Below are 19,041 nucleotides of genomic sequence, written 5' to 3'. Positions count from 1 at the left end.
AGATGTCTTATTAGCTTTGTTGACTTTTTAACCTATTTTTTTCAAGGTTATAATTCATGTCTATGGCCAACAACTTGAAAAATACCCCATGTTCTATCTGTAACTACAAACTGTGGGTTACTAATACTGTTGTTTGAATGTGAGTTACAGAAGGATAATTTGTGAAAACCCAGCCATGCCTGGGATGAAAGTGTCAACCAGCTGTACCAGCCTACCATCGTCTTTTACTGGGATGAAAGACTTAGGCAGTATGAAAGGAAGTAGATACTTTCAAGCTGTCACCTTTGGTTGAGGAATATGGAGGCCATTGAAACTTGCATGTCATAATTATTTTCCTCAAATGGAAGTTAAGAGATGGATTTCCCAGAAACAAAAGAAGTGGAAAGGACTTCAAAGTATCATATCTCATTCTAATGAACTGATGTGTTTATAATTTTTCTCCAAGAAGAATCTAGACTTTTCTCAGTTCTTGGAGTCAGTTGGCAGCTGGTCATGAGAGGGATTCCAGGGATTAATGTTGACTTGACCACATTCACTGAGCATAAAGAAATAGATGAGCACCTATTTTCAAACTTGAGCTCTCATCTTGGGTAAACCTTGATCCTAATCTAATGAAAGAGTCTACCTAATAAAGAAAGAGGGCAAAGGAGAACATTATAGAATACAACTGTTATATCCATCCTTCAACTCTCCAGAAAGAGTTGTTTGCTACTTGTAGCACAGTCCTCTTTGCATAATTTTTATTTAGGATTTTTTACATTCATTGAATTATTTTAAACATGTCCTTTTCTCTGAATTATGAGCTATTATGTCAGAAAATGTATTGGATGTAAAAATATTCAACATTTACAAAGTTTATCTTTAGTTGAATGTGGACAAAGTATCTTTAGTTTATTTATTTCTATATATGTGCTGCTGGGGATCAAACCAAGTGTCTCACTTGTGCTATGCCAAGCACTCTACAACTGAGACACAACCTAAGCCCCATATTCTACATTTTAAAAGCTTCTTGCACATAACTGCAGTAGGTCCTCAGTGCAGTGAGGGAGGCGATGCATCCTTGATATTTTCACACAAGAAACCTCAGACACAAGGACTTTGCTATAGGCATAGAATAAACAAGCAGTAAAATTAGAGTTCAAATCAAGTTCTTATCACTCCTAATCCAGTGCTATCTTCCTTAGAGAAGAGCTATGAAAAGAAGACAGGGCAAAAATGCATACAATAGCAAAGCAATATTGTGACATAAAAACTTAATATGTTTTTAACAAGAGCATTGAATTGTCTTCTGTTATTTGTGCAGGTAAAAGGCTATGGGAAGTTTCAATACCAGTTTGGGAGAGGGCTTCATTTTGGTGGGCTTCTCAGATTGGCCTCATCTGGAGCTCCCCTTTTTTACTTTCATTTCAGTATTCTACTCTCTGACTCTCTTTAGCAACACCACCATTATCACACTTCCACAACTGGACCCTCGGCTGCACACGCCCATGTACTTCTTCTTCTGCCACCTCTCCTTCCTGGACCTCTGCTATACCACCAGCACTGTGCCTCAGCTGCTGATCAATCTTTCTGGACTTGACAGGACCATCAGCTATGGAGGGTGTGTGGCCCAGTTCTTCATTGCCCTCGCTTTGGGTGGAACTGAGTGTGTGCTCCTGATGGTGATGGCCTTTGACCGTTATGCTGCTGTGTGCCGTCCACTCCACTACATAACCATCATGCACCCCCTGCTCTGCCAATCACTAGCTATCACCTCCTGGATGGGAGGCCTCCTGAATGCTCTTATTCAGACAGGCCTTGTAGCATCCCTGCCACTCTGTGGCCTTCACTGCCTGAACCACTTCTTTTGTGAGATGCCTGTGTTACTGAAGTTGGCTTGTGAGGATACAGGAGGAACAGAGGCCAATCTGTTTGTGGCTGGAGCCATAATCTTGGTTGTTCCTGTGGCACTAATTCTAGGATCCTATGCACACATTGCTCTGGCAGTGCTGAAGATCAAGTCAATGACTGGACGCAGAAAAGTTTTTGGGACATGTGGCTCCCATCTTCTGGTGGTTTGTCTGTTTTATGGCTCAGCCATGTACACATATCTCCAACCCATGGGCAGTTATTCTGAGAGTGAAGGAAAGTTTGTTGCCCTTTTTTATACTGTCATTAGTCCCATGCTTAATCCAATGATCTGTACCCTAAAGAACAAGGATGTTAAGAGGGCTCTGTGGAATGTACTAGGGAGAGAGAGCATTTCCAGGTAGGAGGGGTAATGAGGCCAAAGAACATTTTCTGTGACAACTTTTATTCCCTGAAACACTTTCTGTAATTTAGAGTTAGCTGGTCACTAGAAAACTGTGTTGGTGGGACTCAGGATTTTAGCTCCTTCCTTTGTGGAAAGTTGCAAGTGGGAATCTCATGAGTTGCTTTGTAGCTCGTATCTACATTGTTGTTCAGGAGGGAGTCACTGCTGATCTGTATCACAACATCCCACAAAAATAACCCTGAGAAATGGATGTGTTCTGGCCAGATGTAGAGATTAGAGTAGGGGAAGGATTCTACACATTTCTGAGAGTGAGGGGAAAATTAATTGTGAAAAATGCCTTTTCCAAAGTCTATGACTCCCAATGTGGAGTTATGTAGATGGTACTGACCTTAAATGTGGAGGACTTGAGTTCACCACTTCATTTCTAATAAATGGCCCCTGGTCACTTCCTCAAACACCTTAGTACCTGTTCTAAGTTCTCCTACAATGATTAATCTTCTAGGATTCTAGTGGTTAGCATATATATGAGTGTCATTTATCTGAATGAAGAAAAAGTCAAATTCATTAGGATAGCATTGAGTAAAAGAGCCATCCAAATCTGGTCAGCTGAACCTAGTCTTAGTCCATGCAACTTGGAGTCATGGAGGAGATATTTTCATGCAAGAGAGAGGAGGATAAAAAGGAAATGAGCACCAAAACCACTAGCAATGTGTTCCAGGCTATAAAATATACAAATTATTCATTCTATACAACTGCACATCTGTGCCTATTAACTATCTTCTCTCTAGTCCAAAGAGATTTTTTGTCCAAACTTAAATGATAAAACAAATAGATTTATAGTAAATTCACATATGTGAGCACCATGTAATGATACACAAATATTTCATTAGTAAAGTGAAAAATCAGACTAGAGATTAGAATACGTTTGTATTGTATATAACAAATATCCTACAAATCTTTTAGAAAAAATAAAATAGTCCGATGAATGTAAAAGTATATGAGCAGATAATTCATGAAGAAAATGAGATGAATAATAAAAAAAGGAATTCAGAAAATAAAAGCTAAGAATATTTTAAAAAATTTAAAATGAGATGAACACTAAACCATGTAAAAAGATGTTGAGTCCAACTCATAATGAATTAAATGCAAATTAGAGTAATAATGAGAAACAATTTTATGCCCATAACATACATTTAAAAGTATCTTCCAATAAAGATAGTAATGAGGAGGAGAAAAGTTGGAAGGTCAGAGCTAGGCTGCAATCCCTGAACCCTCCATAGCCCTGAGTGAAAGCAGGGAAAGAGCAAATGACCAGGGGTGGTGACAGTGTAAATATTCTGAAACTCAATATTGAATAATTTGACACTTGGAGGGACTGGTGTTTGGTTACTGGAGCAGAAAATAAGGACAACATTCCTTGATCCATAACCCTGACCAGGGTGGAGTTTTGGGAAAGGGAGAGGAAAAGCACATGTGCTTTCTTCCTTAATAACAGCTGGAAAGAAAAGCAGGCTGAATTAAAATGTGACATAAATAACAAAGACAGTGAAAGGGATCAAGTAGCTTAGAACAAACTGTGGACTGAAAGCCATGCCAGGCCTGGCAGCCATTTTATAGAATTCATAGCTAGCCAACCTCCCTAAAAGAAATTAAATCAACACAGCTCCACTCCACCTTCAGATAGCAACAAATAAAACTAGCGGGAATACCTCTGAAATGGGTTGCCCCAGTAATCTGTCTAGAAGAAACCTGTAGAGGAATCACTGCTGACTGAAAGATACTGAAACCCCGTTCCCTCACCATGGACAAGAGGAGTGCACTGGAGCTGACCAAGAGCTAATTGCTCTCAGGGACTGCTAGCTCTGACCCAGCACTCAGCACAGCCTCTGTGGGAGCTCAAAGATGGGCCAACTGACACCCCACCCCATCATGGTGATAAGTAAAACCCAGTGGGCTGTACCCACCAGAACTGAGGCTTCTGTAGGACAGGGAGGCCAGAGACAGCTTGTACCTGCAGGCCTCATGGTTACAGAAGGGTTCAAGGTGCTTGGATAGCACCATATCAAGGATATCCCAGAAGAAGGAAGCAGCACAGCAATTCAAAACTTTTAAGAGTGAGAGACCAGGGGAAGGCTGTCCAACTGACTCTTTTTCCCATTCGTCAGAGGGGAACAGAGCTCACTCTTCATACTCATAGGCATTAAGAGCTCTCTTGGGCCAAGTGTCTCTCTAGCCCAGTCAGGGTCAGTACCCCAGTAATCTAGGTCAGCTTGTAATACTGTAATACTTACCATTGTAATTTCGATCATTTCAGGTATGTCTATCTCTTGTTATACTGTGGAATTTCTTAGAATCAGAGATTATATTTTTTTTGCATTTTTTTAGACAAATGGAAGGCACCAAATCAATGTTTTTATCACAGTAACACTAACTACCACTGAATGGATGTCTACCATACCCATGCATTTCCTATCCAATTTGTCATTAATCCACAAACAGTAGTACAGTTTAGGTAACATTGCATCATAATACTGGTGGAGAAACACTGAAGCTCAAGCATGTCAAAAAGTTTGTAGAGGTAAAGTTAGTAATAACAGACCTATTCTCTTACATTGTATTATAATTCCTTAACTGAAGGCACATAATTTTAAATATTGACTTTTTTTATTTCATAGAGTATGTAGAAAGATTATTTTCTCAATGTATAATTTTTAGTGAATAAGTGCATTTTAAATATATTGGAAATAAAAGCAGAACATACAAACAAGAAATATTAAAACATTAAATTTTGTAACAGAGAAATCAAGCTTCAAACTTTTTCACATCAAGGAAATAAGTATTTAGTTGCATCAATTATTCATATATCTGAGGATATATGAATATTCTATGAGAAATCAAGGGGGAAATAAGATATTTCGGATGTATGATGAATATCATAGGCTTTAAGTGGAATGTGGAATGTTTATAATCACCACACTGGGACTCAGAGTTCTCCAAGGCCACACTTGGTAAACAACTCCCTTCACCACTCTTAAGGAAGCCTTGGCAATGCCCCAGGGAAGATTGGGTGCTCTCAGTCCTACAGTCAGAAGATGGGTTAAAATATACCAGCTCATTGCTGGTCTCAGACAGTTAGGGTGAGCAACTGGGGTTTGTTGTGGGGGATGTACCCACCTCCTAGGTCATGAGCCCCAGCAATCTTTCCTATTGAGGGAGGGAACCATATCTAGTCATTACTTATCAAAGACAGGAATTCTAATCTGAGCACTCCCCACAACAAATGAAATCAGAACCAAAGAAGATGGTATTTCCAGATATCACCAAAAATATCCAGTGTTTCTCATATCTGCTTGGAAACTGATAAAATTGAGAAAAATAAATGCAGCAGTTTTCTTTCCTTGACCTTCAAGTGAGTAATGACCAAGTGGTCTACTCTGGCTACAGAGGTAAATCTAGAATAAAAGAAATAGTCTCTTAAGCAATTATCACTGGTTTCCATTATACTAGGCCCCAGTTTGAGGCAAAGAAATTTTAAATTCATACAAAACATTATATCAATGATAGTCTTTTCTTCTCTATTATCTATCCATCCATCTACCTATTATGCATACAACATGTCAAAAAAGTTAGCTACATCTCTTTATTTTCAACTGAGTGCACTTAGAAAAATAAGCTCTTTTTTAATGGGTACTGTGAGGGCTGACTTAAAATCCTTTTTCAGTCCCATCTGTAACTCAAATCCTATGATGCCAAGGCTTTCATTTCCAAAGTAAATTGAGGACATCAGGGGAATGGGCAGAGTTGCTGAAGTAAATCAAGGAGAGCTTCTTGAAGGACAAGATGATGGGATGAAATTCATCCTAGATGGAGACAATGTTCTGGGCAGGAAGTCAGAGTTAAAACAAGAAACTTGCTAATTCAGTCTTTGAATCTCAGAATGCAAACCTTGTTTTTTAATTTTTTCGACTTACACTAGAAAATATTGGTGTATTGTTGGGGTTCAAGTGTGCAGAGTTTAGCTCCCTCAGGTCTGACACTTGGCAAGAGCTGTGGTTGTGATTTGGGTCAGCTGAGGCAAACGTCAGTTAGGAGGAGAAAAGTTCTCTTCCCCTTATCGCAAGTCACTAGTTCTGCATGGTTTGGCCAGGAGGAAGAAGCTTCCTGCATACTTGTCCTGGGAACAGTACATTCTAAAGAAACAAATGCATTCTCAGAGGATTAGATAATGTTTACAAAGAACTTTGGGAGGGTACTTATCATATGAACAGGAACGATCTGAATTTAGCTGGGTGTACCCACTGAGGCATGACATTTGGGGCTGAGGCATGACATTTGGGCAATGTGGGTAAAGTGTTAATTGCTTGCTTTGTTAGAAGAAGAATATAAAAGGAACTTGCAAATAAATCTCAGCATCAGTTCCAACTGCTGCCTTTGCTCTGCATCCCCTGTGTCCTGGTTATTTCGTGACCCTTACCCAGGGACCCGAATGCACTAGACGTTCACAGTGTATATTTTTGGGAAATTGATAAAATAATCTTGGAGATTACCCTAAATAGTTGTGGCATATCGTGGGACACTGTGTGATTTCTAACATGAAATAGTAAGCATCCAGACAGAAAATGATGGGGGCTATAGAAGAGCAGATGTTGATGGAGGACAGGTAGAAGGATGTTACTGAACTAGATTTTTGATAGTGAAATTATCTCTTAAACCCTAAAGAAACAGCAGGTATACTAAGAGAAATTAGATTCAAATTTTAAAATACATGACTGAACTATGAAGGTCATTGAGAAAAAATTTGTGGAACCTTCTCTTTTGCTTAGATAGATTAAATATTATGACTTGAATGTGGTTCCATTATAGTCTGACAATATCATTAAATTGATGGAGTGGCATGAAGGATGTAATAGTACATGCTCTTATAAATATAATCAAACATGATTTCTGGTCAATAAGCTTATTACTTATAGAGGCCATGCATAGACACACAGATGTGCACACATTTAACCACAAACACATAGATTTTCACATACATAGTTATTGATTTTAGTATTGTAGGAAACCAAATCTGCAAAAATGCATTCTGTGTGCATAGGTGATTACCAGTAGAAATTAATTTTTTAACTTTTGTAGTAAATATGTATGAGATATATAAGAAGTTTTGGATTTAGTTCAGTGAGTAGAGCATTTGCCTACATGCATAAAACCCTGGTTGCATATAATACCTTTGTGGCAGATTTCTTCCAGTACCTGGCACATAACAGGCATTCAATAGGTGTCAGCTGAGTAAAGGGAAGAGGTGGAACTGCCAGAATATAAAGCATTCAACAACAACAACAACAACAAAAACCTCTCAATCCCAATTGCTTAGGATCATAGAAAGAGGGGGAAAATGATCAGTTGCTCCTCCCTAGAGTCATCTATATATACTGACCTGTCTTTTTAATAATTAAAAATTATCTTAAGAAAGCACTAATGATCCAATTTTATACTGATGTAGGATCTGAGGTGGGCATCAATCATAATGAGAAGTATATCTTGGCTTTTGAGACCTGCCCAGCTAAAATATAGCATCCAGAGAGATTGAAAACCAAGGAAAATACTTACCTTCACAACATTTGTCAGTCTAACATGCTAAAAGCCACTTTCTTGTCATGTCCTTTATCATCCATTTAAAGTCCTAGTATAAGGTGAGAGAGATGAATTCTTGGGGAAAAGAGAGGTCATGCTAGGACTCTGCAAGACACCAGAGTTTCATTGACCTATTAGAAGTAAAATCACTGTCAAAGCAGCCGAGACATAAAGCTGTGTTTTCTCCTGGCCAATGCTCTTTATGGAGTCAAAGAGTGTGTAGAACTTATTTACCAAAATACAAAGTTAGGGCCAAGAAAACAAATTGGGATTTGCAAAACTGCCAGTGTCTTCCTTTGCTTACTCTTTATATTGCTCTTTTTTCTTCAGCCTAAAAACTATTTTGCTGGGTCCCAATTTCAGAAATGCTGTTGAGCACCCAAATCATGCCTTTGCTTCACTCCTTTTCCCCTCAGGGGGACAAAAATGCTATCCTGAATTGGTAATGGATCACAGGATAATATATGTCAAGCATTTCTATTTCATCTAAGTTGATTTTGGGCACCTCACATGTAAAAGCCTGTCTGCTGTACCCAAAGACCCAGGAGACATCAATCTGAGTGTCTGGGAGTTCTTTCTTCCTATCCCAAATAGTTTATCATTGCAGGCAGCTTTTATATTAAGTGCCTGGGGAATTGCAACAAATCCACAAGCAACCCTACTTATTAATGCTGAAATAACAAATAACTTTCAGTAACTCTGAAGTGTCCCCTGAAGGATGTGCCCCAAAGTGACCAATTACTGTAGAGTAGTCGGAGACCCTTGGGAGAAGGGAAATAAAGTAGCCGAGGCATTAAAGTCTGCTTCTCCATTCTTACTCTTAACTTTCACAATTTCGAAGTGAAAAATGTATTGTTGAATGCTGTAATATTTAAGTGGTCTCTAGAATTTTATTAATTAAAATAGGGAAAGAATCATACACTGGACACTGTTGGGGAAAATAAGATGAAAATAATCAAAGTTTTAAAAAAGTCATACTTCCTAGTTATAATATCTTGAAGGGTTGTTGGTGGGGGGTGTTTGTTTATTTGTATTTAATAAAAATGTATGTGGTATGTAATGCTTCTTGACTGAATTTACACAAATTATATAATTTGGAAAAATACTAAAATAAAGGTAGGTTGCAAGAATATACACATTGTCTGGTACTTTTTAAAAATTTCCCATTTAAAATTATCATATTTTTCAAAAAGGTGGTGGGGGGGAATCCCATAAAAGCAGAATGAAGATCAGTGGGACGAAGAAGAGGATTAATGGGGAGAGAGCAGAGGGATGGGAAAAGAGAGAAACTGAAGAATAAAATTGACCAAATTATGCTATGTACATATATGAACATACACAGTGAATTGCATATTTGTGTATATTTATAAAGCATCAATGTTAAAAATGATACATAAATAGAAGGAAGACCAGTAGAGGAAGAGGAATATGTGAGGGAGGATAGGAGGAAAAGAGAAAGTACTGGGGACTGAAATTATATCCCATGTACATATGATTATGTCAAAATGAACTCCACTATTATGCATAACATAATACACTAATGAAAACTTTTTTAAAAGTTACCATATTTTTCATTTCCTTACAACGAGTCCCTCTGAATTAAGGCTAGGGAAATAATATTCATGAACCATGTGAATGCCTAGCTGTTTAGAAATAAATCGAATTCAGTCAAATAATATTTATCATTTTAGAATGCCAAGCTACCAAGGAGGGCAAGATAGTGAATTAGAGTGAGACAGGATTTCTCCTAGCTTGACTACACAGAACTCAGGCAGCAGGAAGACTGCTCCTCCCTGAGGCTTTGAGTGAAAAATCCTTAGCCAAACCAGAGACTGGTGGACTCATTAAACAGATCTGAAAATATAAGTTGCCCTGAATTTCTCAATCATCCACGGAGAGAGCCAATCCAGGAACCATCTTGGGACAATGTCTAGTGCCAAGAGGGACTAGAAACCCAGATCCGTGAGTTTGCAGCTAGGTCCTGGTAAACCTGTCTGAGCCTAGCAAAAACAACTGACTCTAACAAGCTCGTGGGAAATTAGAAACTGACAGCATTTCACCAAGGGGACCTGAGATGGAGAGGCTAGACAGAACCCAGCTCTCCCCAGCCCTGAGTCCTGCCATCAGGAAGTTCAAAGTGTGGGTAAAGGGCACTTGGTTCTCAACTTGCCTGGTCCACCAGTCCTGGATACCAGCTGGTCTGGCACCCAGTGGGTCCCGGGCACCATCCCCAGTCTAGCACCCACCAAGACCCTGGGTCCCTAGCTCCCACTGAAGTGGGCACCAGTCTAGCAACAAACCACTAGTTGCCAGTCCCCCAATTCCCTGGCCCCCAACCTGGCCCACCACGCTGCCTACTAGGCCCATAGCTCCACCACTGGCCCATATCCCAGCCTGTCGGTCCTCCACTTTGCCTCCAGGACTGCTAGGCCCAGCTTCACCACTAGGATGAAAGGCCCATCAGCCCGTTTGATCCACCTGGCCCAGGCCAGCTAGACCCACCAGACATAACCAGTCACTTCACTACCCAGCTGCAGCCCAGCATCCTTGACCCACCACTTTGCAGCCAAGCCTGCTTGACCCAGCTGGCCCAGCCTGCTGCTTTGTCACCTGGCTGCAGCCCAGCTTGCCTTAGCCATGTCACTGCCAGGCCCACCTGCCCCAGCCAGAGGCTTCAACACCCTGCCCTTAGCCCACCAGCCCACACCAATCTCCCAAGAATGTAAGTTGAGAAATCTTAAAACCCAACCTTCAACTCAGTGAAGAACACAATTTTAAAAAAACAGGACTCAACAGCCCACAGCCCAATCTTCTTCATAACTCAAAAAGAAATGAAACAAAAATCAGCTGAGCACGAACAGGGAACACATATGCTTACTGACTGTTTTGTGCACCATAGTGGAAATTGTTAACATTTCAGACTCCTATACATATGCATATTTGTTTCTCTCTCCTTATTTCTAGCCTTTGTTTTCTATTTGTTTGTTTGTTTTTTACCTTTATTTTATTTCTTTATTTTTTAATTGATTTTTTAAGAATAAATGACAGCAGAGTACATTACAATTCTTACTACATGTATACAGCACAGTTTTTCATCTCTGATTGTATATAAGGTATGTTATCACCAATTCGTGTCTTCATATATGTACTTTAGATAATGATGTTTATCACATTCTACCATCCTTGCTAATCCCCTGGCCGCTCCCTTTCCCTCCCACCCCTCTGTCCTATCTAGAATTCATCAATTCCTCCCATGCTCCCTGTCCCTACCCCCCTATGAGTCAGCCTCTTTATATCAGAAAAAAAAATTGGCATTTGTTTTTTGGGGATTGGTTAATTTCACTCAGCATTATCTTCTCCAACGCCATCCATTTGCCTACAAATGCCATGATTTTGTTCTCTTTTATTGCTGAGTAAAATTCCATTGTGTATATATGGCACATTTTTTTATCCACTGAAGGGCATCTAGGTTGACTCCACAGTTTAGCTATTGTGAATTGTGCTGCTATAAACATTGATGTGGCTGTGTCCCTGTAGTATGTTATTTTTAAGTTTTTTGGGTATAGACCGAGGAGAGGGATAGCTGGGTCAAATAATGGTTGGGATAGATATACTTAGCACTTATCAAAAACCCCACTTTGGTTCCCATATTTCCAAGGAATTGCCATACTGCTTTCCATATTGGCTGCACCAATTTGCAGTTCCACCATCAATGTATGAGTGTGCCTTTTTCCCCACATCCTCACCAACACTTATTATTGTTTGTCTTCATAATAGCTGCCATTCTGACTGGAGTGAGATGATACCTTAGAGTAGTTTTGACTTGCATTTCTCTAATTGCTAGAGATAATGAACATTTTTTCATATATTTGTTGATTGATTGTATATCAATCAGATATATATTCTCAGAATAGATATCCTATTCTGAGAAGTGTCTTTTCAGATTTTTAGCCCATTTGTTGATTGGGTTATTTGTTTTTTTGGTGCTTAGCTTTTTGAGTTCTTTTTTTTTAATTTTTTTAATATTTATTTTTTAGTTTTCAGCGGACACAACATCTTTGTTTGTATGTGGTGCTGAGGATCGAACCCGGGACGCAAGCATGCCAGGCGAGCGCACTACCGCTTGAGCCACATCCCCAGCCCCTTGAGTTCTTTATATATCCTAGAGATTAGTGCTCTATCTGATGTGTGAGGGGTAAAAATTTGCTCCCAGGATGTAGGCTCTCTGTTCACTTCACAGATTGTTTCTTTTGCTGAGAAGAAATTTTTAGTTTGATTCCATCCCATTTATTGATTTTTGGTTTTAATTCTTGCACTATAAGAGTCTTATTAAGGAAGTTGGGGCCTAATCCCACATGATGAAGATTAGGGCCTTCTTTTTCTTTTATTAGATACAGAGTCTCTGGTTTAATTCCTAGGTCCTTGATCTACTTTGAGTTGTGTTTTATGCATGGTGAGAGATAGGGGTTCAGGATATACATGGTTAAAATATTCTGTGAACTCAAGGAAGATATAAGAGAGCAAATACAAGCAGTGAAAGATCACTTCGACAAGGAGCTACATAAACAAATCCAAGAAGCAAAAGATCACCTCAACAGGAAGATAGAGGTTGTTTGTTTGTTTTCGAGGTGTTGTTTTCCCATGCTCTGTATTTTGAGTGTTAGGGTTCTTGGTTAGCACATTTTGATTTTGTTTTGTACAGTCTTTGCCACTGCACAATCTTCATTGTCTCCTTTTGCTAACAGCAAGATTCCATTCTCTCTCTCCACCTTTATATTCTTCTATTTTTCCCCTTTCTCATCAACAACATATCCTGTTACCACTGCATCTTCTCTATTCATGCTTTGAAATTACAATTTTCCACACTCCTATCTCTTCTTTCCTCAGACTCAACTGCATCCTTAAAACCTCTTAATACTAATTGATGTATATAACATCTGCTCCTACTACCAGTGTCAAAGCAATAATTAATATGGCAGAAGTCATAGACAACACCTATTGTTTGATTTTAAGACCAGACATAATTCATGATTCTTTACTGTTTTTACTGATAGAAATTGCTAATCCTACTATTTCTGAATTTTGTACGAACTAACACTGTGTGTACCCAAATAGGAACTAAGTACCTAGTCTATTGCTATATATTGTTTACATAGATTGTTGCTATCATTGGGGTCCCCTCCCCCAATCTGTGAGGTACTAGTAACTTAGAGGTATACTCACAAGCTCACCACTCACTTCTTCCTCTAGGCCTATAATTAGAAGCCAATCTAAGCAGACCCCTAGAGATGAGATACAATGTGACCCACATGAAGGTGCATTACTTTCCAAGGGAACTTCTTGAGTTTTCTAATTCACACAAACAGAGGTCTGAGGAACATGTGTGGGAACTGATTTTAAGGGCTTGGGATAATGATGAATGGAACATAAAATTTGGCATGGCGAAATTTATTTGGCCCCTTAAGCAGAGATTCTAGATTTACTCTAGCTGTTCACACAATACTAATTGTTTAGATGGTTGGTTGAGTATGGGTCAAAAGATGGCCTACTCTGGGTAAGCTGGAAATACCTGACCTCCCTTGGCTTACTGTTGATGAAGGGATTCAAAGCTCAGAGAAATTGGAATGCTGGAGTGGATATGCCATGTCTGACCTTCACCTCTACACTGAGAGGATCCAGAAGATACACCCTTCACCAAGACTATTCGAAACTTGTAAGGGGGACACCAGCATTTTGAAGAGCTTTTTCATCGTTCTTTTTTGTATACCAGACCTCATTATAAGAACTGCAGTTGATCAATTGGGAGACTTAAATGCAATGGGAATAATTGAATTCCAGGGAGGGGGAGGCCTAGTGGCAGCACTCAACCTCCAAAAAGCTTTGATGTTAATCATTCTCCCATCCTTCCTCAAAGGAACCTAGGCCTTTTACACCCACTGTGCATTGGGAGAAACACACTAATCACACCTTTTGGATATTATTGGACACTCTCTTTGAATTGATGATGGCTCTGGGAGATGCAAAACTTCATTGGGGTCCTCCAGTAAAAGTAAGGGATTAAGGGAGTGAGGTGATCCATAGAGTTTTAGCCAAGGTCTGACTCATAGTTGGTCTCCAATCTCATCCTGTGGTTATTTACCTAGACCCAGAATGCATAATTGGGATAGATATACTTAGCACTTTTCAAAAACCCCACATTGGTTCCCTAAGCTATGGAATGAGGGCTATTATGGTGGAAAAGACAAAATGGAAGCCACTATAGTCGCCTATACGTGGGAAAATAATAAATCAAAAACAAAATACTGTAACCCTGCAGGAATTGCAGAAATTAGTGCCACCCTCAGGAGTTGAATTATGCAGGGGTGGTAATTCCTGCCACATCCCCATTTCATTCTACTATTTGACCAGTACAGAAAATGGATGGGTCTTAGAGAGTGATGGTTGACTATCATAAGCTTGATCAGGTTGTTACTTCAATTGTAGTTGCTATACCAGATGTAAAACCACATCTTGCTTGAACAGATTAGCACATCTCCTGGTAGCTGGTATACAGCTATTGATGTAGCAAATGCTTTCTTCTCCATCCCTCTTAGTAAAGACCACCAGAAACAATCTGTTTTCAGCTGTCAAAGCCAGCAATATACCTTCACTTGTCCTTCCTCAGGGGTATATCAACTCTCCATCCCTGTATCATAACTTAGTTTATGGAGATCTTGACTTTCTCTTTCACAAGGTATCAAATTGGTCCATTATATTGATGACTTTATGTTGACTGAAATAACTGAACCAGAAGTAGCAACCATTTTGGACTTGCTAGTGAAGCATTTGCACATAAAGGATGGGAAATAAACCCACTAAACTTCAAGGTCCTTCAACCTCAGTAAAATTTCTATGAGTCCAGTGGTGTGGGGCCTGACAAGATGACCCTTCTAAGGTAAAGGATAAGTTGTTGCATCTGGCCCCTCCTACAAACAAGAAAGAAGCACAGTGCCTAGTGGGCTCACTTGAATTTTGGAGGCATCACATTCCTCACTTGAGTGTCTTACTGTGGCCTATCTACTGAATAAGTTGAAAAGCTATTTGTTTTGAGTCAGGCCCAGAAGAAGGTAAGGCTGCACAACAGGTCTGGGCTGTTGTTCAGACTGTTCTGCCCCTTGGGCCATATGACCTGCAGACCCAGTGGTACTGGGGTGTCAATGGCAGAATAGAGCTGCTGGAGCCTTTGGCAGGGCCCTACAGATGAATCACAGAGGAGGCCATTGGGATTTCCAAGCAAGGTCCTTTCATTATTTGCATAAAACTAATCTCCCTTTGAGAAATAGGTCTTGGCCTGCACTGGACCCTAGTGGAAGCTGAATGCTTAAACATGGGCCACCAAGTTACTAGGTGACCATCAGAAACTGGGTTTTATCTGACCCACCAAAGTGGTACATATGTAATTGGGCCTAGCAGGTCCTGAAGGCACGGGTAGGTTGCATAAAGAAGTGATCCAAATTGCCCGTGGTTCCTGCTCCTGCTACCGAGCATGAACATACAACCTCATGTGATATAACTTAATGATCAGTTGACAAAGGAATAGAAGACTAGGGCCTGGTTTACAGTGATTCTGCACAATACATATCACACAAAAGTGGACAGTTGCAAAACTACAGCCCCATTATGACACAACACTGAAGGACAGTTTTGGCAGGAAGTCCTCACAATGGGCAGAACTTCAGGCAGTAGACCTGATTGTGCATTTTGCTTGGTAGGAAAAATTGGAAGATTCATGGGCTGAAGACAATGGTTTAGATGAATGGTTAGGAACCTTAAAAGAACAAATTGAAAAAAGACATCCATGGAAGAAATATGTAGATAGACCTCTCTGAATGAGGTGTCCCGTGTTAATGTTCACCAAAAGATGACATTAAACTGATGCCTCAACTCGGATCAACAACCATCTACAGAACAAGTATTTAAACTCCACATTATTCATCTCCCAGCTTTGGTTGAGCTGATGCTAACTTAGCCTCCAATATCTTGCCTTTTGCTTTAGACTTCTCTGTGTACACTTTGCTTTAGCAAAGGCTCTTCAGTATTTCACACCCATTTTCTGTTTTGTCTCATGTCTTCTTGTTGCTCAGCTTTTCATGCAGTCAGAAGCCAGAGTAACACTTTGTCTTTTCCAGCTGGCATATAAATTTACATTCTCTCTTGCTTTTTGTGACATCTTTTTAATTTTGAGTAAGACCACTACAGAGGCAAAGAGACTATCTCCACTGTTGTGGATGTTATCTTATGGTATATACCTGACTCTCTTCAGGAATGGGCATTATACCACCTTCTTTTAATGGCTATCTCCAGAATTTGAAGGGTAATTAGTTCACCTGATTACAAATTGCCTCACTGGCACTGGGTAGTTTAAGATATCTCATAGCTAATAAGGAGTCCTTCCCATACAACCCATTTTAAATCTGGAACCAGGAGAAGTCTCTGTTGTTCCTGTGATCTTTGTGTAGCATGCCTCTATCTACAACTTTCACAACTCATAGCTTATTTTTGAACCTTGTGTTTCTCCACCTTGTAAGAAACATCTTTAACAATTTCATGCCAGTTAGTTGATATTCCTTTCTATATATATATATATATAGAGAGAGAGAGAGAGAGAGAGAGACAGGGGAGTGTATTTTAAAATATACTAAAGTTAGTTAAACTGGTTAATTTAAGATATCTCATAGCTAATAAGACTTTTCTGAGCTGGTATTCTTCTCTTCACCAAAACTGTTGTTTTTGTCCTTGCTATATATAGTGACTGTAGAGTGACTCTCCATGGACACTATGTCCCCTCACGTTTATTATTCAAAAGGGAATGTGAACAATACTATGATCCTGTTCTTTCCTACATCACCTATCCTGTTGTTATTTTTGAACTTGCTATGTTTTCAACATAGTGATACAAAAACTACTCCCTTTCACTTTTTAACATCAGGCCTATGCTACACTTAAAATACTATGCATGATGTATATACACAGTGGAATATTAATAAACTGTAAAAAGTGTTACTTTATAACTTTTGCCAGCAAATGGATGGATCTGGAGACTATCATCCTAATTGAAATAAGTCAATCCCCCCAAAAAACAAACATTGAATGTGAAAGCATGCTGATGCTAACACACAACAAGGGGGAGGAAAGAATAGAAGTTTAGTAGATTAGAAAAAAGGGAATGAAGAGAAAGGAGGGAGGATAGGAATAGGAAAGACAGTGTAATGAGTCAGACATTATTTTCCTTTGTTCATATATGAATACATCACCAGTGAAACTTCACATCATATACAACCACAAGAATGGGATGCTAATTAGAGTAAATTATGCTCAATGTATGTATAATATGTCAAAATACACTCCCCTGTCACATATATCTACAAAGAAGAAGAAAAGAATATAAAGTAATTGGCATAAAGTTGTTAAAGATGTATCTGACAAGGCTGAGAAACACAAGGTTCAACAAATAAGCTATGAGTTGTGAAACTTGTAGACAGAGGCATGCTACACAAAGATCACAGGAACCACTTCTACTGGTTCCAGGTTTAAAATAGGATCTATGGGAAGGACACTTTCATATATTTATCTCTTGGATGCCAGCACTACTGAGGAATGCCTATGGTATTGACAGTCTCTTGCCTCTTTTGTTTTACATTTGGGAAATCAACTGTTGATATCTGCCATCACCCACTTGGAATGGACTATTTTGGCCCAAACACCTTTAAGAAGAATAGATTAATTTTCTTTTGTAATGTTGCATGGCCTCAGTGTGAATTAGGAGAGAGAGAAATGTCCCATCAATGGGAATCTAAACTATGAATTTCTTTTCCAACTAGACTCATTTTTCAAAAGGGAAGGGAAATGGTGAAAAGTGTCCTACGTATAAGAATTTTGCCTCTCATTCTCAAAACAGCAGCTTTCCTTGCTCATTAGCTGCCTGCCTGATATCCGACAGCAATGTAAGCTGCATGAGCAAGGGCTCAATGAGTTTGAGACCAGAAATGGAAAAAAAGTTGCACTGTTAAATCCAAGACTGTTTTCTCCTTTCTTGTACCCTGGAATTCTGCTCTTTCAGTCAGTTTCTCCTTAAATGGTTTTCTCTTGTCTCCAAATGGACACAGGAAATAAAAATAAAAAGATCCCATATGTACAAGTTTTCTTTTTCTTGAAAACCTTTTCCTGAGCACTTCATGGGCTCTCACATTCTATAAATGTGAAAGTTGGGTTGATTCTAGTCAAATCAAAAAGTGCACTCTTGTTCTGATAAAAGTGTTCCATGTGCTTCAATACTAGAATAATTTGAGCTATGCCATCTTTTGTCCATTCTTTGTCTTTTTCTATGCTTAAGCTTTTTCTGGGGAATTCACCTTTGGTCCTGCACCAGTTTCTAGCCTTCTGTTTTTCTTTCTGCTGTTTTTATTCAGAGGTTATTCAAGGGTTAACTCTCAAATATACTGGAAAAGGAATGACATCTTCTCCTTTGAAGAGTTCTAAGCAGGTAGAAAAATCAATGGCCTTCCCCCATAGAGTGGGCAGCTCAACCTTAGATTTCAGCATGCACCATGGCTGGAAGATTTTACTCTACATATTCCCAACTGTACAGGACCTTCCTATGTCTAAGTCATACTGCAGCTCTGTTTTAATTTCTAAAGGGTTAAATCTAGCGGGCTGTACAATAAACATCTGCAGCTCTTTTGACTCCTACTTGTGGGAGTCCAATACTTGAATAAAAGCTATAAAGTCTTTGTTTCCTGGTGAGTTTTATGTCTATGTGTGCACACTTGTGTGTTGTATGTTGTGTCTACATATGTGCTTTTGTCTATATATCATGTACATAATACCAAAATTGGCATATAAATAAATTAGTTGCTCATAGATAAAGAAGGAAGAATCCAAATGCCTTTTAGATAAAGATGGGCCAACTGACACCCCACCCCATCATGGTAATGAGTAAAACCCAGTGGGCTGTACCCACCAGAACTGAGGCTTCTGTAGGACAGGGAGGCCAGAGACAGCTTGTACCTGCAGGCCTCATGGTTACAGAAGGGTTCAAGGTGCTTGGATAGCACCGTATCAAGGATATCCCAGAAGAAGGAAGCAGCACAGCAATTCAAAACTTGTGAACAGTAAGA

General features: G+C 39.3%; 1 protein-coding gene across 1 annotated transcript; it reads left to right on the top strand.

Annotated features, from left to right (window-relative positions):
- Positions 1-1,313: 1,313 nt before the first annotated feature.
- On the top strand, positions 1,314-2,252 carry LOC308641045 (olfactory receptor 2Y1B-like; the record flags this gene model as incomplete). Its single annotated transcript, XM_081279189.1, has 1 exon — positions 1,314-2,252. The coding sequence occupies one exon, from the start codon at positions 1,314-1,316 to the stop codon at positions 2,250-2,252; it is 939 nt and encodes a 312-aa protein (XP_081135315.1).
- Positions 2,253-19,041: the final 16,789 nt, after the last annotated feature.

Source organism: Spermophilus citellus (assembly GCF_964194105.1).
Source record: "Spermophilus citellus genome assembly, chromosome: 1".
In the NCBI taxonomy this organism is placed as follows: Eukaryota; Metazoa; Chordata; class Mammalia; order Rodentia; family Sciuridae; genus Spermophilus; species Spermophilus citellus.
The sequence above is the reverse complement of the archived record's forward strand: the minus strand, read 5'-3'. Positions and strand labels throughout refer to the sequence as shown.